General features: G+C 32.2%; 1 protein-coding gene across 7 annotated transcripts in view; it reads right to left on the bottom strand.

The window, feature by feature from the left end:
• Positions 1-20,371, bottom strand: part of LOC110993770 (guanine nucleotide-releasing factor 2) — a 36,905-nt gene extending 16,534 nt beyond the window's left edge. For 3 of the 7 annotated variants that reach the window (XM_022260138.2, XM_022260140.2, XM_022260141.2), the window contains exons 1-11: positions 12,485-13,263; positions 10,548-10,713; positions 7,825-7,930; positions 7,274-7,382; positions 6,525-6,839; positions 6,000-6,141; positions 3,849-3,929; positions 3,093-3,220; positions 2,637-2,724; positions 1,830-1,937; positions 832-936 (exon numbers count right to left, since the gene is read on the bottom strand). In XM_022260138.2, coding sequence (XP_022115830.2) covers positions 832-936; positions 1,830-1,937; positions 2,637-2,724; positions 3,093-3,220; positions 3,849-3,929; positions 6,000-6,141; positions 6,525-6,839; positions 7,274-7,382; positions 7,825-7,930; positions 10,548-10,713; positions 12,485-13,133 — 1,997 coding nt within the window. In that variant the 5' untranslated portion in view covers positions 13,134-13,263. Of the gene's footprint in view, positions 1-831; positions 937-1,829; positions 1,938-2,636; positions 2,725-3,092; positions 3,221-3,848; positions 3,930-5,999; positions 6,142-6,524; positions 6,840-7,273; positions 7,383-7,824; positions 7,931-9,185; positions 9,496-10,547; positions 10,714-11,568; positions 11,767-12,484; positions 13,264-20,238 lie in introns of those variants that run through there. The other 4 variants (XM_022260144.2, XM_022260143.2, XM_022260142.2 and 1 more) reach the window with 4 other exon arrangements.

The raw sequence follows: 20,371 nt of genomic DNA, 5'->3' as shown, positions 1-20,371 counted from the left end.
TTTTTATTTATATCCTATATAACCTAAGATTTTTATGCTAAAAACCGTATACGGTTTTTAAATAATCTGTTAAATTGTTCTTAAGAATGCCGAAACTTATTCTAAGGAAAACCAAATATTAATGATCTATAAATATTTGTACATCGTCATCTCTGTTTATAAACAATGATGCGTTTTACAATCGCCCGTGAATATTCGAAGTGGAACAAAACATTATATCATATTTTAACCGGGTTAATGTATGCGCGAATTAGCTTTATGAGCCACCATAATCTCAAAAAGTGTTTAACGCTAACGGCATTATAAGATTGTGTAAATGTTTGTAACAACTTTTCATTCAACAAAAAGAAGGGATTACAAAATTAAATAAAAAAAATACATTATTTTAGGCACACAAATAGTAGAAATTTGTTTCTATGTAATTGGTTGTCTAACGTAATACATCGAATCATATCTTCCCTATATAAGAGGTTAGTTCTAACCGTGGGCGCATATAGTTATGTCGCCTGACGAATCCCTGTATCAGGCTTTGGCATCGTAGTACTACCGAATCGCCGACTTTACCATGCAACAATTTCATTAAGTACATCCCAAGCGCGAATTCTCGGCTTACTCTAAAGCATTGAAGCCCATAGAACCAAATAAGAAAAACCAATAAAGATAGGACAACTATTTCATATCTGTCTGATGATAGGATTAAATAATATTCTTTATCTACTAATTAACTTAACCAAACCCAACACCACAAAAGATTAGTTCAAAAACACCAACTATACTACGCTTGCTGTGGTTTTTTGAAAGCATGCAATAAACACAGAGTAGAACACTCACTTTGTATTATGTGATGTTACACTGTTCATACTGATTATATTCATGCGGCTCTCATTTTGCACTGTGCACTTCATTTCGCTCACATACTCTGTACTTTCAAAAGTACTGCAAACAATAACAAACAAGCATGAAGGACGAACTAAGATTGTGAAAAAATTTAGAAATTGTGCCACAGTTTTGATTTCTTATAGTAAAGTGCTCAAATTGTTGCGTATTCTCAAATTACAAAAAATTAGTGTTTTAAGAGGCCGCTACTACATACGTCATTTAATTAAGACTTCTTCTTCCTTACTAGTCATGACGAACCCACGACTAAAATTCAGTCCAATTGCACTCTTTTAATCAAAGTACACATTAATGTGTACTTTAGTTAAAACAGTGTCATTACTTCGATGATTAAGTATTATAATGAGATTAATTTTCTTTTTATGAATAAAATACATTTAAGTATGAAATTTTTGAGGGCGTAATACAGGTAAGATTATATATATATATATATATATATAATCTTTCCAGTATTTATTTTATGAATAAGAGCAATACTAAAATATTTTAGAAGATTAACATCGCATACTGCGCCATTTGTCCTTCGAATTGATTGGTGAAATCTACTGAAATTCGATTGTTTAAATATACAGAAACATACAAAACAAAAGAGTTTACTGAGTACATTCTTTGGATCGGAGAGGTATTTCAACGACTCTCTTCTTAATTCTTGTGTAGCGACCTCCATAATTTTAGTGAAAATAACAATTAAAAAAAGACTACGACCATTTCCATTGTGAAACGAAAGCCATATTATCATAATTGGATATTTAAAAAAAATGCAGCGAAAATATCGCGTACTCATATTTCCAAAAATTAAATATTTATATTATATTAAATTATTGTTTTACTATTACGACTTTCACAAAAAACTTGATCGCACAGACAAATCATTCAAACAGAGATAAATGGATATAGGGAAACTAGAAACATCAACTAATAAAAAATATCACCTGTCCATGTGACTAGAATAGTGATGTGACGAAAAGGTGGACGTGAAGCTGTGTTCAGTTGACATCTCTGAGTGGCCCACAGACACAAAGCCGGACTCGTTCGAGAATCTGTGATTAAAATATTTTATAATTGTTCTATACTAGTATAGAATTAATAATCATTAGTCTTGGCACGTAACTTGGCCAGGTAGCGTTGCGAATCCATATTCTTTTAGTCGGGAAAACCTCAGGCCGGCTTATGTACAGTAACTACACGTATATATTAATAAAACAAATTATTGTTTTGCTTCAAACGCTATACACAGCAGTAAATAAAAAGAGTGACAACTTCTAACAAATCTATTTGTTTTTGAACGAGAATTAGATCTCTCTTTTTCGATAACACATATTTTTTTCCTTTATTACTTTATTCATTTATAACCAAATTACTATATTATTCAACAAAGCTCTTAATATAAAATTCTAAAAAACACTATACTATTATTTTTTTAATTATTTATAATGGATTTAAATTATTACAATAAATACATCCCATAAAAGGTTTACCACAACTTTATATATTAACAAATGTATGTGGTATTAAATTGATTAGCTATATTAGCTTTGTTAAACGTACAACTCGGAATCGTGCGTTAAAACCGCTGTACAATAATAGGATTTTCTTTCTATATTAACAATCGTACGTAGAAAATATCGTGAAGAAACTGATATAATATTCTCCTGGTAAAGTTCTTAAGAATACACAATGCCTTTGGGGATTAACAGGACTTTTTGCATTCAATACATAATAAGATTTTTATCACTTACCGATTATGGGAGTGAGCGTTGCTCATATGGGATTCGTGTGACTCCACCGAGGTCCTCATTTCATTTATATTGTTACAATTACATATACCTGAAAATGTTTATATAATGTAGCAGGAAAATAATTTGACATGGGATATCAGGGATATTTTTTTTATAAATCTGCCCAAAGAGTTCATTTAACATTAAGATCTAGCCTAACTTAAGATTAATAAGTAATTTAAGTCTAACCCAGTGTCCAATGACACTACTTACAGACTCTATTAAGGGGAAGACACTCTGTTCTTATGTACTATTTTTTATCCGGGTAAAATTATAAAATATTATATAATTAATTGTGATTTTGCACCATCCAATCGGTAAGAATTTTTTTTGTTTACTAATTTAGTATACAAAAATTGGGATAATATCGTGTTATTGTGAATAAAATTTATATATTGAAATAAATAAAATACGTACTGACTAAATCGGTACTGGGTTGAGTTATAAACACATGATTCATTGAATCATGAGTATTCCTTTCTTCGTCATTTGAGACGTTCAACATCGAGTCTTGAGAGCCGCTACTATGTGATTGCATTGATAAACTGCAAAAATAAAAAAATGAAACAATTTTTTAAAAGTCACTATGAGGTTCAAGCCTTAAAGGTTGCGCCACAGCTTTTTTATACAATATGAAAAAAACTAATCTCAGCACGTACAGTCAAAACCTTTGACAATGACATGGTTTAGAACAACATACCGGTTATATTGACCAATCAAAGGTCCCTGCTGAATTCTACTGTATTAGGTACTTAATAACAACGGCTGTTACGACTATCTGTTATGAGTAGTCCCGTCGATGTCGTTAAAACAGATTTTGACTGTGTGTACAGTTCACATTTTTTTAAGGACTATACTTAGGGACCGTGGCACCCGATCACTACTAGTTAGAAAATTATCTCTATCGCTGTATTTCAAACACGGCATAGTATTTAATCCAAACAAATTTAGCCTTCAATAAGTTCATGCACTTAAAAATATTACCGTAATTCCAAAATCGAAATATTTTTTTATATAAAAACAATCAAAATTCGTTATAATATAGAAGCTAATAAGAAGCCCTAGAAGCTACTGGCAATCAATTAAATTCCTTATTTAGGAGGAAAGCTATCATTGGAATTATAATTAGACTTATCAAGGTATAATTTGTATAAAAAGTTAATTCGATATTACCTGTCAATCGAGACTCCTAACAGAGAGTTGTCGTTAGCCGACTTGCGCTTGGGCGGCAACGGTGGGGCCAACTCGATTTTCCTGCAAAACTTTCACTTATAAACCTGATGCAAAACCAATATGGTCTATAATTTATGATAACTTCCGGTGTTGTGATATTTTATAATTTTGGTATAGTGCAAATTAATACAGTATACATAATATGTCTTTGATGAAATATAAGGACAAAAGGCACTGTCGGCTATGCAATATTCAAAAAGATTTTTTTTTATCAATTATGCATACACAGTCAAAAATGTTTACGACAACATCCTATAGAACAGCATACCGGTTATATTGACCAAAAGCAAAGGACCCCGCAGAATTCTATTGTATTATGTACTTAATAACAACGTCATCGGTTGTTACGACTGTCGGTTATTACGACCAAATATGAGTAATCCCTTCGATGTCGATAACAGATTTTGACTGTTTATAAATTTAACTCCTGCGAAAATACAACCAAATAAGACTGGGCCTTTGGTTAAGACCTAAATAAGCATTCGATGATCATTATGTATCTTCACAAAATATCGTATTTTTGTGCGGTATTTTTGTGTTTTTAAATCATGCCGGTTTCCTCACGATTTAATTCCGTGTGAGCGAGTGGTAATCGCACACAGAAATGCCATCTGCGCGTCGAACCTACGACCTCAGTTATGAGGGTCGCACGCTAAAGCTACTAGGCCAATACACACATATATATATACATAAATAAACATAATCAAACGTTAGCGATAGTTGTCACCTCTGAAGTTATGCAATGTCTATTCAATTATTATCGAGGCCTTAGATAATAATATATATCGAAAATAACAATATAGAAATTAAACTAAAAACTATTCCCAGCTGGACAATATATGATGTCTTGTTTTTTTAGAAATAAAAATTGTCACTAGATCTGCATATATTTGTATATGTCTTGCGAAATTTTGTATTAATTAGCTGTAGTATGATGAGGTCCGATCTCTTTGGTCTGTTATAAAATCAAATATATGTAAGTGATACGAAATTCAGCAATTAATTTAGTATAAATTAAACATGATCTTAGGTAATTTGCTAAGATGTCACTTCCGGTGTTACGCAAAATTTAGTAAATTATTTATTCACACTTCGTTGCAAAGAAACACAAACAACACTGTACATAAAAATTACAAGGGATGCAACGGGCGGCCTTATCGCTAACGAGCGATCTCTTCCAGGCAACCCTAGTAAGAAAAGAAAACAATAAATAAAAATGATGACTGCAAGAAGTGCATAACTATTATGATAGTGAGGTCAAATTTCTATGGATAATGATTACATAATATTTACAATTACTCTGGCCAGTCATGCGAAAGTGCCTAAAAAATTAAACTAATTCATAATTTACAACTTTTTAACTACTCAATTGCCGTTAAAAAATATATGTAGTTTGTTTGTCCAAGTAAGTTTTTCTCGTCCGGATATTGACCAATACGACGTTACCGCACTAACCATATCACTTCTTCTAATGAAAATTATAGATCATTTAATTTAAATTCTTTTTTTATTCTTATTGTACAAACATTGTTTAAATATAAATACGCCTTGTAGAAATTACAAAGTAAAATACTGTTTACCTTTCAAAAGGGACTGGCTGTCCACAACACAGAGAATCTTAGTGTGGGGGCCAGTGCACTTAACTTTATCTAAATATTCCTGTATATTGTGTCTAATAAAGTTTTTTCTTTTCTATCTTTCTTTCAATCTACGATGTTTCCAAATACCAAGATTAATTATTTCCGAGAACTTTTTATAACAATATAAAGTTTAAAATTGATAAAGTTTTATTATATTAATGTATTCAGGACAACCTACCTTTAGTTACGATTATGTAGTCAATATGACAGCTAGTATGTTTTGACATGGCAAGCAATTTTATTTAATAATATAATTATATATTTTGAAATTAGTATAATTTAGTAGCATTTGCAACCTATTAAGCAGTATTAAAGTGTCATGGCAAAGTAGTATTACCATTTTAGCTTAGTTTAAATGTCTGTACTAGTTTTTAAACATACATGCAAAACATACTTGGGGCTAGTAAATGCCTGTTAAAACCTATTACTATATTTTTATTTATATATTTACCGGTTAGGCCTTGCCGGTTTGGGTGGGGGTGTGTCTGGAGCATCCAGTATCGACTCTGACGAATGTGATGCGCGTACGCCGCTATTTTCCGTTCCTGGTTCTCCCGTAAGTAGAGATCTCTCTTTGGGCGTTAAAGGTATATCTGTAAGTGAAAATATATAAAACATCTAATAAAATCGCTTTTATATTAAAAACATATCATACAAATATGACTTACGGTTGCAACTGTACCGTTAAAATAAAAAAAAATAATTGGAATATATAATTTTTTCACTACTAAACAAAGAAAGAAAATCACAGATAGAGAGCCATTCCATTATTTTAATTCTATAAAGGCCGAAAGAATGTCAAACATTAAATATTAAAAAAAGGTGACAAAAATATTTAATAAAAGTTACAATAGATGTTTAAGAAAAATAATAAATGTTTGAGAACAACATTATCGAATGGTAGATAAATAATTTCACAGTAAATTAAAGCTATTTAAATAAACAGCCTCATTACAAAACAATGTATGCAACCTACCAGGCAAAGAATTCCTCTGCGTCGATGCCCGTGGAGAAACAACGGCCGGACGAGGCGATAATGCCGGCCTTGCCATATACTGTTGCGCAAGACTCGCCACTTCTTCTACCGCCAACTTAAGTCCTTTTACCACAGAATTAACATTCTCCGGAGACAAGGCTGCGGTGGAAATCTCGGTTTCTGAGTCGTCAGCGTTTGATCGAAGACTGGCGACCGCGACTTCATCACAGAGACGGATTAGCATGGCCAGTGCTGTGCATAATCGCTTCACAGCACTCATGAGGGACGGCGATCGACCGCAGTACGGTTTTATTGCTAAAAATTTAGTTAAAAGTGAAAAAACAAAAAAAACATATAGCTTTTAAATAGTCGCCACTTATTTAAAAATAAATATTGTACATATTTGATTGTGTTCGATAGAAACCGGTCATCAAGAATGGCTAAGATTTTGACGTACTAATCGCTTGAGTTTTTAACTCTTTTGAAGTATAATGTATCATGCCCTAATGATGAGTTGTGCTATGCCTACATCTCGATTCTTACTCTTACCCTGAAGCTAAAAGCCTAACTGGGTAATGACATTAACACGAATTTCATCCAGTAAATTTTTACCACTCAGTCTAATCACTCACTATGTCAAATAATTGGTTGATATATGAAATTTCCTATTTATCTTTATGGTATACTTTATAAAATATACCATAAAGATAAATATTGAGTTGTGTAATCTTAGACAGTAGAATACATACCCTTATGTATGTTTGCGATCGATTCAAACACGATCGTGCCGTTATCCGGCAACATTTCCAATTTCCTCTTAGTGATGACATCGGAGAAGTGCTTCAAGCCGAATCTGACCTATGGACCAATTGCTTGTTAGCAAATATTTTTAATTTATATTTTATTATTATTTGTCTACACATACTAAATAGAAAACAATCTGTATTTCCTTCTGAAACTAAGAAAAAATAATCAAACATATGGTCTGAGCGGGTACATAAGCAATACAGGCTAGTATTTCTATTCAGTAGATTCACTCGTAAATACTAGCACTTATTTTTAATGTTATATAGCTTATCTTTAAATAATTTCATAACAAATGTACATAACTAACCAAGCCTAAATTTTCTCTCTAAGTGAATGTAATTCTTTGAGAAATAAAGTATCTTTGAACCGAAAAGTTGATCTAGTTTTAGATGTGTCTCAGGCATACCATTTTAAGAGCTCTTCAAATCATCTAATAAAACAGTTAATACGTTGAAAAATATTACATAATCACAAACAACAAGATCATACATACCTCTTTGACTAGCCGTTCGAGTTCTTTGGCGGGAGTTGTTTCATTATCTTGTGGTGTATTTGCCTTCCCCATATTCCGAAGTTTTGGACTAAGCGGGGAATGTGATCTGAAATCAAGCTTGACATGTTATGGTTTGTTCCCATTATGTTAATTATGTTCCCATTTGTGGTACTTAATGTTCTTAATACTAATGGCCACAGGTAAATCGCTTTCAAGAAATGTTTAGAGTATAATTTATAACAATCATAGACGTAAGTTTACTTTATAGAAGCAAAAATAAGTTACTTGAAGTTTTTGCTCTCGTCGAGAATAATTGAATTTCCTTTAACCTCTAATACTCCTGCTCTTTAGACACCGGGATAAGAGTGGACATGAACTATCACCTCCGTGAAATTAACAAAATGTCTCACTTGACTAACGAAAATAATAATAATAACAGAAGTCCAGAACAAATATTGTGGTACAAATTTATATTCAGAAATATACATGAATTTAATCAAAATTACAAACAATTAAATACAAAAAGAAAATAACAGTTAGCGAACGTGACTAAGTACTTTCACAACATTAACGTACGCGACAACCATAATTAAGGATTGAGCAATTCAATAAAAAAATAATTAAGTAGCTATTACATAAAATTATCACTCAAATGCGCCGCTCAATGGAATGCTTAGTATTGCGAAAGGCACTTTGTATGCGCACCAACGTCGCACAAATAACAAAGCTGAGCTATATATGATATTCAGTCCCGGTTCAACGCACAATCTAGTAAAATAATTTCTTTCAAGACTAGCGCATAATACATTTTTCTTTCCATCAAAAGGATATTATAAATTTCTTCCTATCATGGAATTGGCTAAAACAACTGCTCTCGGCAGTCTATTTGTTTCTAAATTTTTTGGCCTCACTTTCTGCATTCTAAGTTGGTGAAAAAAAGACCTACGTATTTACATATCATAATGGTTGTTTATTGTTAAAAATTCCCACACTGACCGGTACAAGCACAAAGGAAAAAAGTATCGTCTTAATTACTCTGTTTCTATATGTGGTAGAGAATCTATAAACCCAATATTTTGCAAAGATATTTTTAATGACGGAAGCAGAGGCGGTTTTAACTAACGACTAGATTTGCATTTTATGTAACATACACCTTGCATAGCTGAAGCAGCCTTTATCATAAATCTCGGGCCTTCTATTGTTCTAATCTTTGTCAAATAAGGGTTATTATATCGTATTAATCACTAGCAAGAAATTACTGATCTATGTAACAGATAAGAAAAACGTACAATCTTTTTATTATCATGAAGGACAATGAATCGAGTAGGTAAAAAAACATGCCATTGAAAATTTAGAATTACCGTTTTCCATTGTACGCGAAACGTTGTAGTCTGTTTGTTCGTTTACTTATCCAGTCACCGACGGGTGACTTCACTCTGTTCGACATTTACAAGTGCCGTAAATACACTAAATTTAACACTTCACACTAACCACAAACGTATTTTAATATGTTCACAGCACGCAGCTCACTAATGATTTGACAGACGCGCGTACCCCGTGAGTCATTACGCGACAATATACGCGATTTATACACTTATTGCATTATTTACACTGTTATATAAGACTATCATTTTCGTGTGGCCAAGATAAAACTGTTAAACGCACTGACACTTTCTTGAGTTGCTGCCAGTGAGATAAAGTTATTTATGCAAGTATATCAATTTAGATAAGACAAAGAGACTTGTAAATTTCTATGTGTACAGTGATAAGCGTCTCAAGAGAAATAGTAAGAAATTCCAAAATATATATTATCATAGCCTAATCTATATATTTTTACTAATTCAATTCACGAATCAGTTTGATAAAATAAGGTATGTGCCTATGTTATTTACACAGAAAGATATAAAAACGAAATAGAAACAACTGTAAAAGGTATGAAAGTGTAAGAAATTATATAAATAGGTGCCAAATGAGTAACGCTTCGTGACTAATAGCATAAAAATAATGGAGCAGAACATTTTAAATATAATTTAAACGGTTTTAAGATCTTAAATTAATTAATCATAAAACATTATAAACAATGATAATGAGTAATTGATCCTATTAATTTGTTTACGTGTTACTATTACAAATCGCTGACTGTCATTCATGATTAGGCGTGGAAAGACCGAGCTTATGATACTTGTTACACGGTTGAGAACGAAGATATTTGGATCAATAAAATTAAGTTAAGGAATTCGCAAATGATTTACACTTCCTCGCCCTTGAAATGAGACTTTAATAGAAGTGTGAACATAATTGTAGTGGCAATAATATCTTTTTCTTAAACGTCATCAGCGAATGTACACGATAACCCATTCGACCGTGAAAAATCACAAGTTTGGTCCACTTTCTGTATTATGAAAAAAATAACGAATTGATTGCTTTTTCTCGGAAAGTTTAGAAAGTAACGGAAATTTATAAAATAGCCCAAAACAAAATCTACAATGTGTAAAAAATTCAAGCAGATAATTATTTATCTTTATTATGCGTGTCATCTAACGAGGCGTGCTAATATTTTTAGATGGAATAATTCTTACTTTACTACTGATTACATAGACGATACCTTAAAAGCCTTTACAATCCTGGCCCATACTTTATTTAGAGACAATTATGAATCTTCGTGATTCTATACTCTTCAACCTATTATATAGTACTCATTATCAACGGACGCGATAGCTGACCTGATATTCGAGAGATGTGGCGGATGCGGCGCCTGCGCGGGCGAACGCATATTGGATATACGCTCTAATAGGTCGTCCTTGAAAGAGCGCGCGCGCCGAGCTAACTTATTGGCGCCACGCAAGGACCCCCGATGACCAGAACCGCCTTCAGCACACGCTTCGTTTTCTGTAACAAATTGATTGTCAAAATAATACGGCCAGATCAATACACGAAATTATCTAAATTTTCTAATTTGGCACAAAGTATTAAAAAGGTGACAGGAGCCACATGTCATGTCATGGGGAGGCCTTTGCTGAAAAGCAAGACGATCAGGAAACCGGTGTCTAATAGGAAATAATATGATAATATTACATTTACCTTAACTTTTCGTTAATAAGTAGTATATAAAGTAGAAATAAGATAAAATGTAACTTACAAGATTGTCAATAAAGGCTATATTTATTTAGTCATACTACGGCATACATATCTTAAAGTGTCATTTAGTTGAACAAACTCCTTATAAGGATATAGAACCGTAGGTATAATGTTGTATTGTATCCTTAATTTGCATATAATGCAAAACCCAATACATGTTAAAAAAGGTTAATAACCTTGGCTTGTTGATTTAAAAAACAGGCTACAGTCACAAATGCGAATCACAAAGCACAGCTGCTTTATATTTACACAATTCCCACTTTAATATCTATATATTAATAAAATGTTACAATATTTACGATCAAATAACAAATACAAAAGTACTCACTAACGGTATAATAACTAATACCAATAAGGCAAAACTAATAACACCATAACAGATAAGACCTCTTGTATTTAGAAGAAATAACTATGACGTAAGTATAGTCAACACATCACGCCAACACCGTATTCGTTGTCAATGAATGATGTAATCTCACTTAGGTAACAAAATGCCCACTAAAGTTACAGAGCTTTCTATTAAAGTCCATTTACAACATATAATGTAGCGTTATAATTACAGGTTTATGACATTATTACATTAATCTCCTAACACATCCAACCCACCTGTCAGCAACACTTTATGACGATTCAGGGATTCCAAACAGTCCTTAGACATTCATATATACACATCTTAAGGTAAACACAACAGACACAAGTTTATCACTAATGACGCGCGAGTTTATTTAAGGGCACGACAACAGACGGAGACAGGCTACCGAGGACTGAGGACTCGGCGCGGCGGACGGACGCCAGGTCATGCCCGCTTCCTGGCCTCGAGTGCGTCACACAACATAAACATCGATGATACTTGATTAAATAAGACAACAACAGAATAAATCAATAACCCATATTAAAAGACGTATATTGGGGGCTCCTTATTTACAACCAAATTTTATACCCTATATATTTTACTGGTACAAATAACTATTTACTCAATTGCTTTGTCAGACACAGCTCAAACTTCACCTATTCTTTTACATTTAGCATATATAAAACACCAAATCGATACTAACAAATACTAACACCAAAATTTATTTGGATACAATGAACAAACATAGTTATTATCGGAACACATGACTAGGTCAACGTATGCATTGTCTAATTAATTTACTATAAACAATAACTGGCAACAAAATGATTTCGCTAACGGCCTTAACATTATTGTAACAATGGGTACAATAGTGGGTTCCCGCGTCTCTTACATATTATTATACAACATCGAGCCTATTATGTGCATTTCCACGGTACAACTTTTACAAGGAAGAAACCGATTCATTTCATTACTTCCGTTTTTCGAAGCCAAGTTTCTAAGCGTGACCTTTCGTCTATTCGCGGAATGCTATTAAATTTGATACTTTACTGGTCACGAAACTAATAACCATTTACTAATTAATTATTGCCAATATTTCCTCATAATACGTTCAACATATTTATAAATATTGTTTTCCATATAACAAAAAGGATCAAGAAAATTTCAAACCTTTAGCACTCCTGTCAACATCTCCGTTGATTTTTCTATAAACACCAACTCCAGGAGCAGCTGTACCCCTTGAATACTTTCTAAGAGCAGGTCTTCGACGAGCTTCTTCAATTGAATATGAATTTCTCACATCGCCTTTTCTCGAAGAACATTTTTCCTCTGATGGTGATATATAATGCTTTAGACTATCATCGCGCGATAAATTTTGTAAGCTTATTCCGTTTCGTAAAGTTTCATTGAGCGATTTGTCCTTTTTTGTCTGTTTCAATGTCAAATTGTCGAAGCTTTTACAAGGCGTCAACGTAACGATATTATTATTTCTTATGTCATTTAACTTACTTGGATCGAAGACACTTATGCTTGGACAATGAATCAGTATATCTGGTGTCTTATATTGAACATAATTTCCTTCCTGTATAGGAGATTTCTCAAACTTATAACGATTACCGCGATTCCTTCGATTTCTTATATGTTTTAAATCGCCTTTAACTTCGAAAGGTCTTACAGCATTGGATTCACTTAAGATGATAGGATTTGCACCGTTTTTGTACACTCGATAACTGCGTTTATTACGCCTCTGATTTAAATTATCATCATGAATAAAACTTTCGTCGTAATGAGGCATTTTAGCATAAAACATTGCACTCATTCTAATGTCATCTTCGCACGGAACATAACAATGTTCAAATGCATTAAATCCCCGTAAATGCACACTTCATCAATTACAACTAGAAATCACTTCACCGGCAAGCCCTTTTCGAAAGTTGCCTTCACTGTCTTTTGACCAAAGGCCTTCTGATCTAAGACTGATTCAGAAAACTGAAGACCGTCGTGTACCAAGGAGTAACGAAAATAGCTAAGACGTAAGGTACAATTAGGTCATTATTTATTTACAGTGAGCGTCGTACTTTGCGTCATGTGCGGATTTGCTTATCAGATATTCAAACTTTTCACAAATTTAGCCGTCACTACATACATGATGTTGGTATTACTTTGACTACCTTTTTATAACACGCCTGTATTTATAGTTTCAAACGAAATAAGGAAATATGCAGAGAATTCGCAATTACTTGAGAATTCGCGAAAGATATGACACGAATATATAAAACTTTATGTGGAAATCCACTTGACAAACATTTACGAAGTGAAACTTATGGCGTAATACTAAAATACTTTCTTTTAACGGCTCTTTTTAGATAGTTATTTTAATTAATATAAATTATGTTATATATTCAACTGTATATACATTTATTAAAAGATAAGCACATAGAATCCATTACTGGCACAACCACAACACCGCTGCAAATATTTATAAAAATGGCCCTTCAAGGTCGCGAAACATCACTTATGAAATGTCTACTTAAAATGGACAAATATTTTTCACAACACGATCTCAATATTCAGCAGAGCAATGAACGACTAAGATCAGCGGAGCATACTATTGGCACAGGGTTTCGAATTATCGATCGATTGATATCTGCGCGAGAGTAAAGCGGTGCGGACAGCCGCGCCGGCGCGGTTGCACTGCGACTTCGGAGCCGGCGAGGGCAGTCTCCACTGTCGCACAATCAATAGTGAAAGTGCCGGTTCCATGCACCTCTGCTACTTCTACCTACAAACACCTGTCCACATGTCGTTTCGCAAATATAGACAAAATCCACTCTGCTAAAGCTACGTAACAATGTATCATCCGGTGATTTCGAAAGGTAAAACAATATTTTACTTCTGTATACTTCCTCTGTGACAATTCACAGTACTTTGAAGGAAATTAAATAATTTCCTTCTCTCGTAATATTTGTAATTGGATTATCTATAATAATCCAATTACAAATATTACGAGAGAATATTAATAAATATTTCATAAAGGGTTTAAGTCATATTTTATTAAACTACTATTACATTATTGTCTTGTTTTCTATTTAATCCGATTAGTACCTACAATCGCTTAAGTCGACAAGAACTAGAAATGTGCTGAAAGATCTGTGTCACTTTACCATTAACAGCGCCAGGGTTACACGCGAAGGCATTTGTAAATTACTGTTAACTGTATTGAGCATGCAACATGATTTATTTTTAAAATAACCAGACATATACCTTTTATAAGACTGGTCTTAGAAAAAGTAGGTAACGCTATGAACGGTACCACAGACAAAACAAATAGAGGAGTGCAAGTCACGATATGATCTTCTGTTGCCGCGTCTTTTGCGGAAATTATACACATCGCCTAGTGTAATTGCCATAATCAACTATCTATTGCTCAATGATTATATCTTCTTATTAAGCAATTAATACTTTAAATTTTCACTATAAATCGACGTTAATTAATTCACCAGTTAAAACATGCTTCATTATGCTAACACTCAGTAAATTAATGCGACTACGTACGATTTAATGAGTTAATGACCATAATCAGGAGCTCCTTAAAAGGCTCACGTACCTTAAATTGGGTAAATTGTTTAAGCAAATAGTTAACATACATTAGAAAATTACCTTTTAATGAACGCTGAGCGTTTAAGGTTTTTACGACTTAACCGACCACCGGCTACGGTCCAAGCAACTCGCTTTCCAATAAACTAGCCTGAACGTGATACCTAGACTAACGGGATTGTATTACTTATAGGTACCTAACATGAGCTTAAAACGATTTAACTACAAGGTACACAACAGTCAATAACTTTAGCGCGCTCATAATCCTCATAATTTGTATATATTTTTACTAAACTGCCTGAAGTTAGTAATTCTTTTTTTGGAAATAAAACTTGTCCTTAACAAAATCCTAGAGGCTCTTTTATCTCTACATTTTAATAAATTTAAGAAATACATTAAAGAAAAGCTGTGTAAAATGGCTTACTAAAAAGTTAAAGATTATCAATTAACGATGGGACAAATGCTAGGCAGGCTACTTCTAATTAATTTGCGATAATGGTTTTAAAGTAATTGTGGTTTGATGATTTGCTATTTTAAAAGAATATCGAGGGTTTTTTACGCCGGCTTTTTCTCTCGGCCTACACCCTCAACATTTTTAACAAGTAACACAAAAAGAAACAATTTTCAACTGGATAAAATGATTACACGAAAATAAATATAAAATAATCCTTAGTATAGTTAAAAATAAACCAAGGACTACAAATACATTTGACATAGAAAATGAAAATGATAAGAGCGTTGACACACAATGTTGTAATGGCAGATTATTACAAAGTTCATCCCACACGTTCACATTTGTAACAATAGAAACTATCAGACGTATCAATACACGGAAGTTATTTTAATATGACTGATAAAACCTTGATATAAGAAGACTACTCTAAGGTCAATCGCACTTCATTTAAAATTAATGAAAAATATTTGAAATTGATATATTAAATGTTGAAACCTTCTTAGCTTAGATTAGCTTATATATACATATAATTTAATTTACCACTACAAATAAAGATCACAATCGTTCCTAGACAGTTTGACTCTATATTTGGGTTTAATACTTGGTCGAACGCATGTATAGGTACAGTTTTTGGTATTGGAACATAAAGCTTGTTTTATCTTCAAAGATTTTTTTTTAATTACCTTACCTTCAATATACATTAACTTTATAAAACGATGATACAAGCTACTATGAAACTGGGGTTTTAATAGTTAATGTAGTGTCAAATCAATTTGTTCAACGTACATAACGAAAATTAACAAATCATCATTCTGTATCCAATCAGTGGGAATTTGCTGTTATTTTCATACAGTCGCTATTCCGCAACTGACAAATTGATCATGGCTAATTTTTATTTAATGTACGTTACAAAATCTTAGAACACGACGTAAATGCATTATACATTACCGACTTATGGTTACGCATAAGCCGCAATAACATTAAATCGTTGGGAGCGGCTGTTGCTTGATGTTTTTCAAATGTCATACATTTAGACTAATATCCGTCCCAAAATAGCTGTATTATTATATCTCTGATACCTTCTTACGTAAAAATAAAATAATATTAGATAAATTAGGAGGACTCTACAGAAGGTAGTAAAGCAACGGATTTTTAGAGATATAATCGCTTGATGTTACTCAAATGTCATTCATTCAAATATGAGCCCAGCGCAATACTTAAATTACCACTGCCCATTGGTACCTACACAACTTTTACTTTCAAAGGGTCGATAACATCGACAAATTCAAATATTGCAGAGTCGGAACATTCAAACCTGTCGTAATAACATCAACTATCAAGATTCGCTCCGTACTTTCGGCATTCAAAAAAGCATTTGCGCAAACAAAACTATGCGAACAGCTGAAGTAATAGAAGAAATAATGACTTGCAAATGGTTTCCCCGTAACGGATCTTAGCATTCAGAAACGGCTTAAAGCAATATAACCATGAAGTTGACCATATGAACCCATCTATTAATAATTTTATCTTCAGGAACACGAGCATATAGGTGTAGCGTTAATGTACACGTCAGGAGATCTTAAAAGTTGAAAAGAATCGTTGTTTCACGCTGTGAGAAATAACAGTTTAGCCTTTGAAGAAAGATTGGCCCAAGATCCATTATTTAGTTGCAGGGCATCAATGAAATTATTGAAAACTTCATAAAATAGAGGTTTTTTGGTACATAAAATTAGTACATGTTTAGTATTCATAGAAACCAAGTCACCATAACACAACAAAGTACGGATCGCTGTAACCTTCCAATATTAAAATTACGTGAGGTATTCACGAATGAGGGTCAAGACGCTACCTTGATCTGTCAGTTTAAAATTACTTAATGGGAAAATAATACCACTAAAGTTTTTAATTCGTCTAACACTTGAGCGAAGTATTTATCGTAATGTAGGAAAATATGGAAACTTGGCGAAGTTACAAGTCTCTGTCGAGATCCCGTTATAGAGCTTCAGTAGATAGGCCAAACCACGTATAGTCATTATAATATTATAACTGTTTTCACTTGAGCTTTACACAATAGAATCTGTATAGCTTAGAATCTTACTTCTTTAATCTAAATGTATTATAGCAGTTTGGACACATGAAGGATTTTATTATTTTGAAAAGTAAAAAAGTATAAAGTATAAAAATCGCATTAAAAACTCCCCCATTTACTTCCTATTTCAAAAAGCCATACATATATAATTATACTATAATAGCAAAACAATATGAATACTAGATATTACGAGATAAGCGTAGAATGGTGACAGCAACATACGCAAAGTAGGTATATAACCCTACCATTTGCAATGGGATCTTGGCTAGGTGATAGCCAATTTAACGAAAATGTAGATTCTGATGTAGTTAAAACCGCAATCACGCGCATCCGGAATCAATGATCCATGACGTTTATTGCAGACCGCATTTATTGCAACGATACGATAACGATCGACAACAGAATAGGTTTTATCTTACAGTGATGCCTGATTGGCGGCACTTTTGAAGATTATGTGGAATTTAATAATGTTTAATAGCACTTAAACCGTACTTTTCATGACTACTTGTTGCAAATCTATGGCAATGGTTAAAAACCTGGAGACATTTTTGCGAATGTACCTAAATATTGTAGAAAGCTGATTTATAACTAAACACACTATGTATGTTTTTTGTGTGACTTAATGTGAAGTGAAAAAAATGTTTATTATATTATTTAGAGAATTATTAATGACAGTCATTGATCGCCAATTTTGTAAAAAAGACTTTTCTTCGTATTTGCTGCTAATAATTAGTAATTGAACATATTATATGTATTAATTTCATGGTTTTGTCAATTGCCGACTAAATTTAGACAGTGGTAAATTTAAATTACACATTTCGTATGAGTATGACAATGCCTCGTTTGAATTTTCACTTCACGGCCAATTTAAATGACAGGGGAAACGAAGAACTTTCACAAATTACTAGAAACTAAAACCAACTACACCGTTTTACACGTACGTAATAGAAAATAAACAAAATAAATATATTTAGTAACAAGTGAAGGACCACGAAACGGAATACCTTTATTATATGTATCTCGTTTTGTTAAATACATATAAATATCTACAATAAAAAACTAAACAAAAATATTTTCAGAATTATTAATTACATACTTTTTTAATTCTTATCTCTCTTAAACTCCTTGTTTTAAAAATGCAAATAAACGTCCGTTTGTTTAAATAAGTTTACTAATGTTTATACAATTGGACGCTTGTGTAATATCAAGATTCGAAATGTAGCTTTGAAACCAAATACAGAGATCCATTAGGTAGTATTTAGTTCAAGCGAACCTTAAATGCAAATGCTAAATAAGCACTAACGAATGACCTAGCGATAGGGCGTCTAGCTCTCATGCAACTACGGAACAAGGCCGCGTTCGCCGGATGCTACACTGGGTCGATCTTCGCATTCCATTTGGCTATGAAATGGAAATTAATGTACAAATAAATTAAAATCAGTTTAATATCACTTTGTGTGTCCAAATTATTAGAATACTAAACTTATTTTTAATTACGCATTTTTTTTTACGACGACGTGTAAAAAGTGTAATTTATTCAATTTAAAATGTGGTTTTTGCACAGCAGTACCAGTCTTACACATATTTATTATTTTCTCGAATAATTTATAACGTATGGAATATCATTATGGTTTTTGTTAAGTTTACTCTATGTTATGCCTTATGATGTACCATTTTGCTACTACAAAATATTGTATACATACATTTTTTAGAAATCCTATTACATAAAATAATTACAATAGCATCAACTTATTTTATAATTATACTAAAATAGATAGATTTACTAGGTAATGTGTGTGTCATCCCATGACAATATGACACATCTACAAAGGAATGGCATTTTTTTTTTGGTCACACATTTATGTTTTACAATAATAAAGATTTGGTGGCATTGAGGTGTGCTAGTTTATATGGTGTTAAATTTTTATACACAAACACTAATTTTTGGGCTTTAAATTGGCATATAAATTAGACAATAATCACAAACAAACGAAAATTCAGCAATCTTCATATCAAACAATCAGCAATTACTTTATATTAAACATATAAGAGAATTCAATTGTCCACATGTTTAATTATAAATGAATATTAACAGATAATTATATATTTAAATGGCTTTCCTAAAAATAACAGAACATAAGGAAACTGAATGTGATAAAAATTAATTTAAAGCAATCTAAGGTATTTTTCTTCTATAAAGACACTGCACTGTCCAAAGCATTAAAAATTAACATTGGAAACAAAATTACAATTTAAATAATATGGAATAAATTTCATAGCACTAAAAATGTTTATATGTTTATAGTGACCAGAATGCAAGAATTTGCATTCAATAATAACCTGTAATAAATGTTTGATTTGTAATTCATAACTTAATTAACAATTCAAATAGCTTTGGGATGTTACTGTAATATTATGATTAGAGGTTGGTAGTATATATTAATGAGTTCAATTATTGCGGTATTTTGATCACTCGATATAACAATCGTATAAGTAATAGAAAATAACTATAAAATAAGTTATCTGTTGCATTGCAATGATAATTACACTACGATTATTTTCATTTAATTTTGTGCATTCATATAGTAATTTAATATTTTAACAACTTTAATATTAATAAGAGAAACCTTTATGATCAGTAACATAAAATATTAGTGCCGCTTTGTATATACCTAGTAATAAAATGCAAAAGCAAAACTATTTACATGATGTACAAATGAAGAATACCAATAAATTAGTCCTGCCTCAAGTGGAATATTACAAAAATACAGTGATAATTCTTACCTTGCACACATTTCTCAGATTTAGGAGTTGAAGTCATTATTCTTTATTAGTCAGTTCACTACCATATTAATGTATTAAATAGGCTTTTACACTTGAAATAAAACTTTAAACAGTCTTTATTAAATTACGAATC

The sequence above is a fragment of the Pieris rapae genome, chromosome 12, assembly GCF_905147795.1.
Source record: "Pieris rapae chromosome 12, ilPieRapa1.1, whole genome shotgun sequence".
NCBI classification, from domain to species: domain Eukaryota; kingdom Metazoa; phylum Arthropoda; class Insecta; order Lepidoptera; family Pieridae; genus Pieris; species Pieris rapae.
The sequence above is the reverse complement of the archived record's forward strand: the minus strand, read 5'-3'. Positions and strand labels throughout refer to the sequence as shown.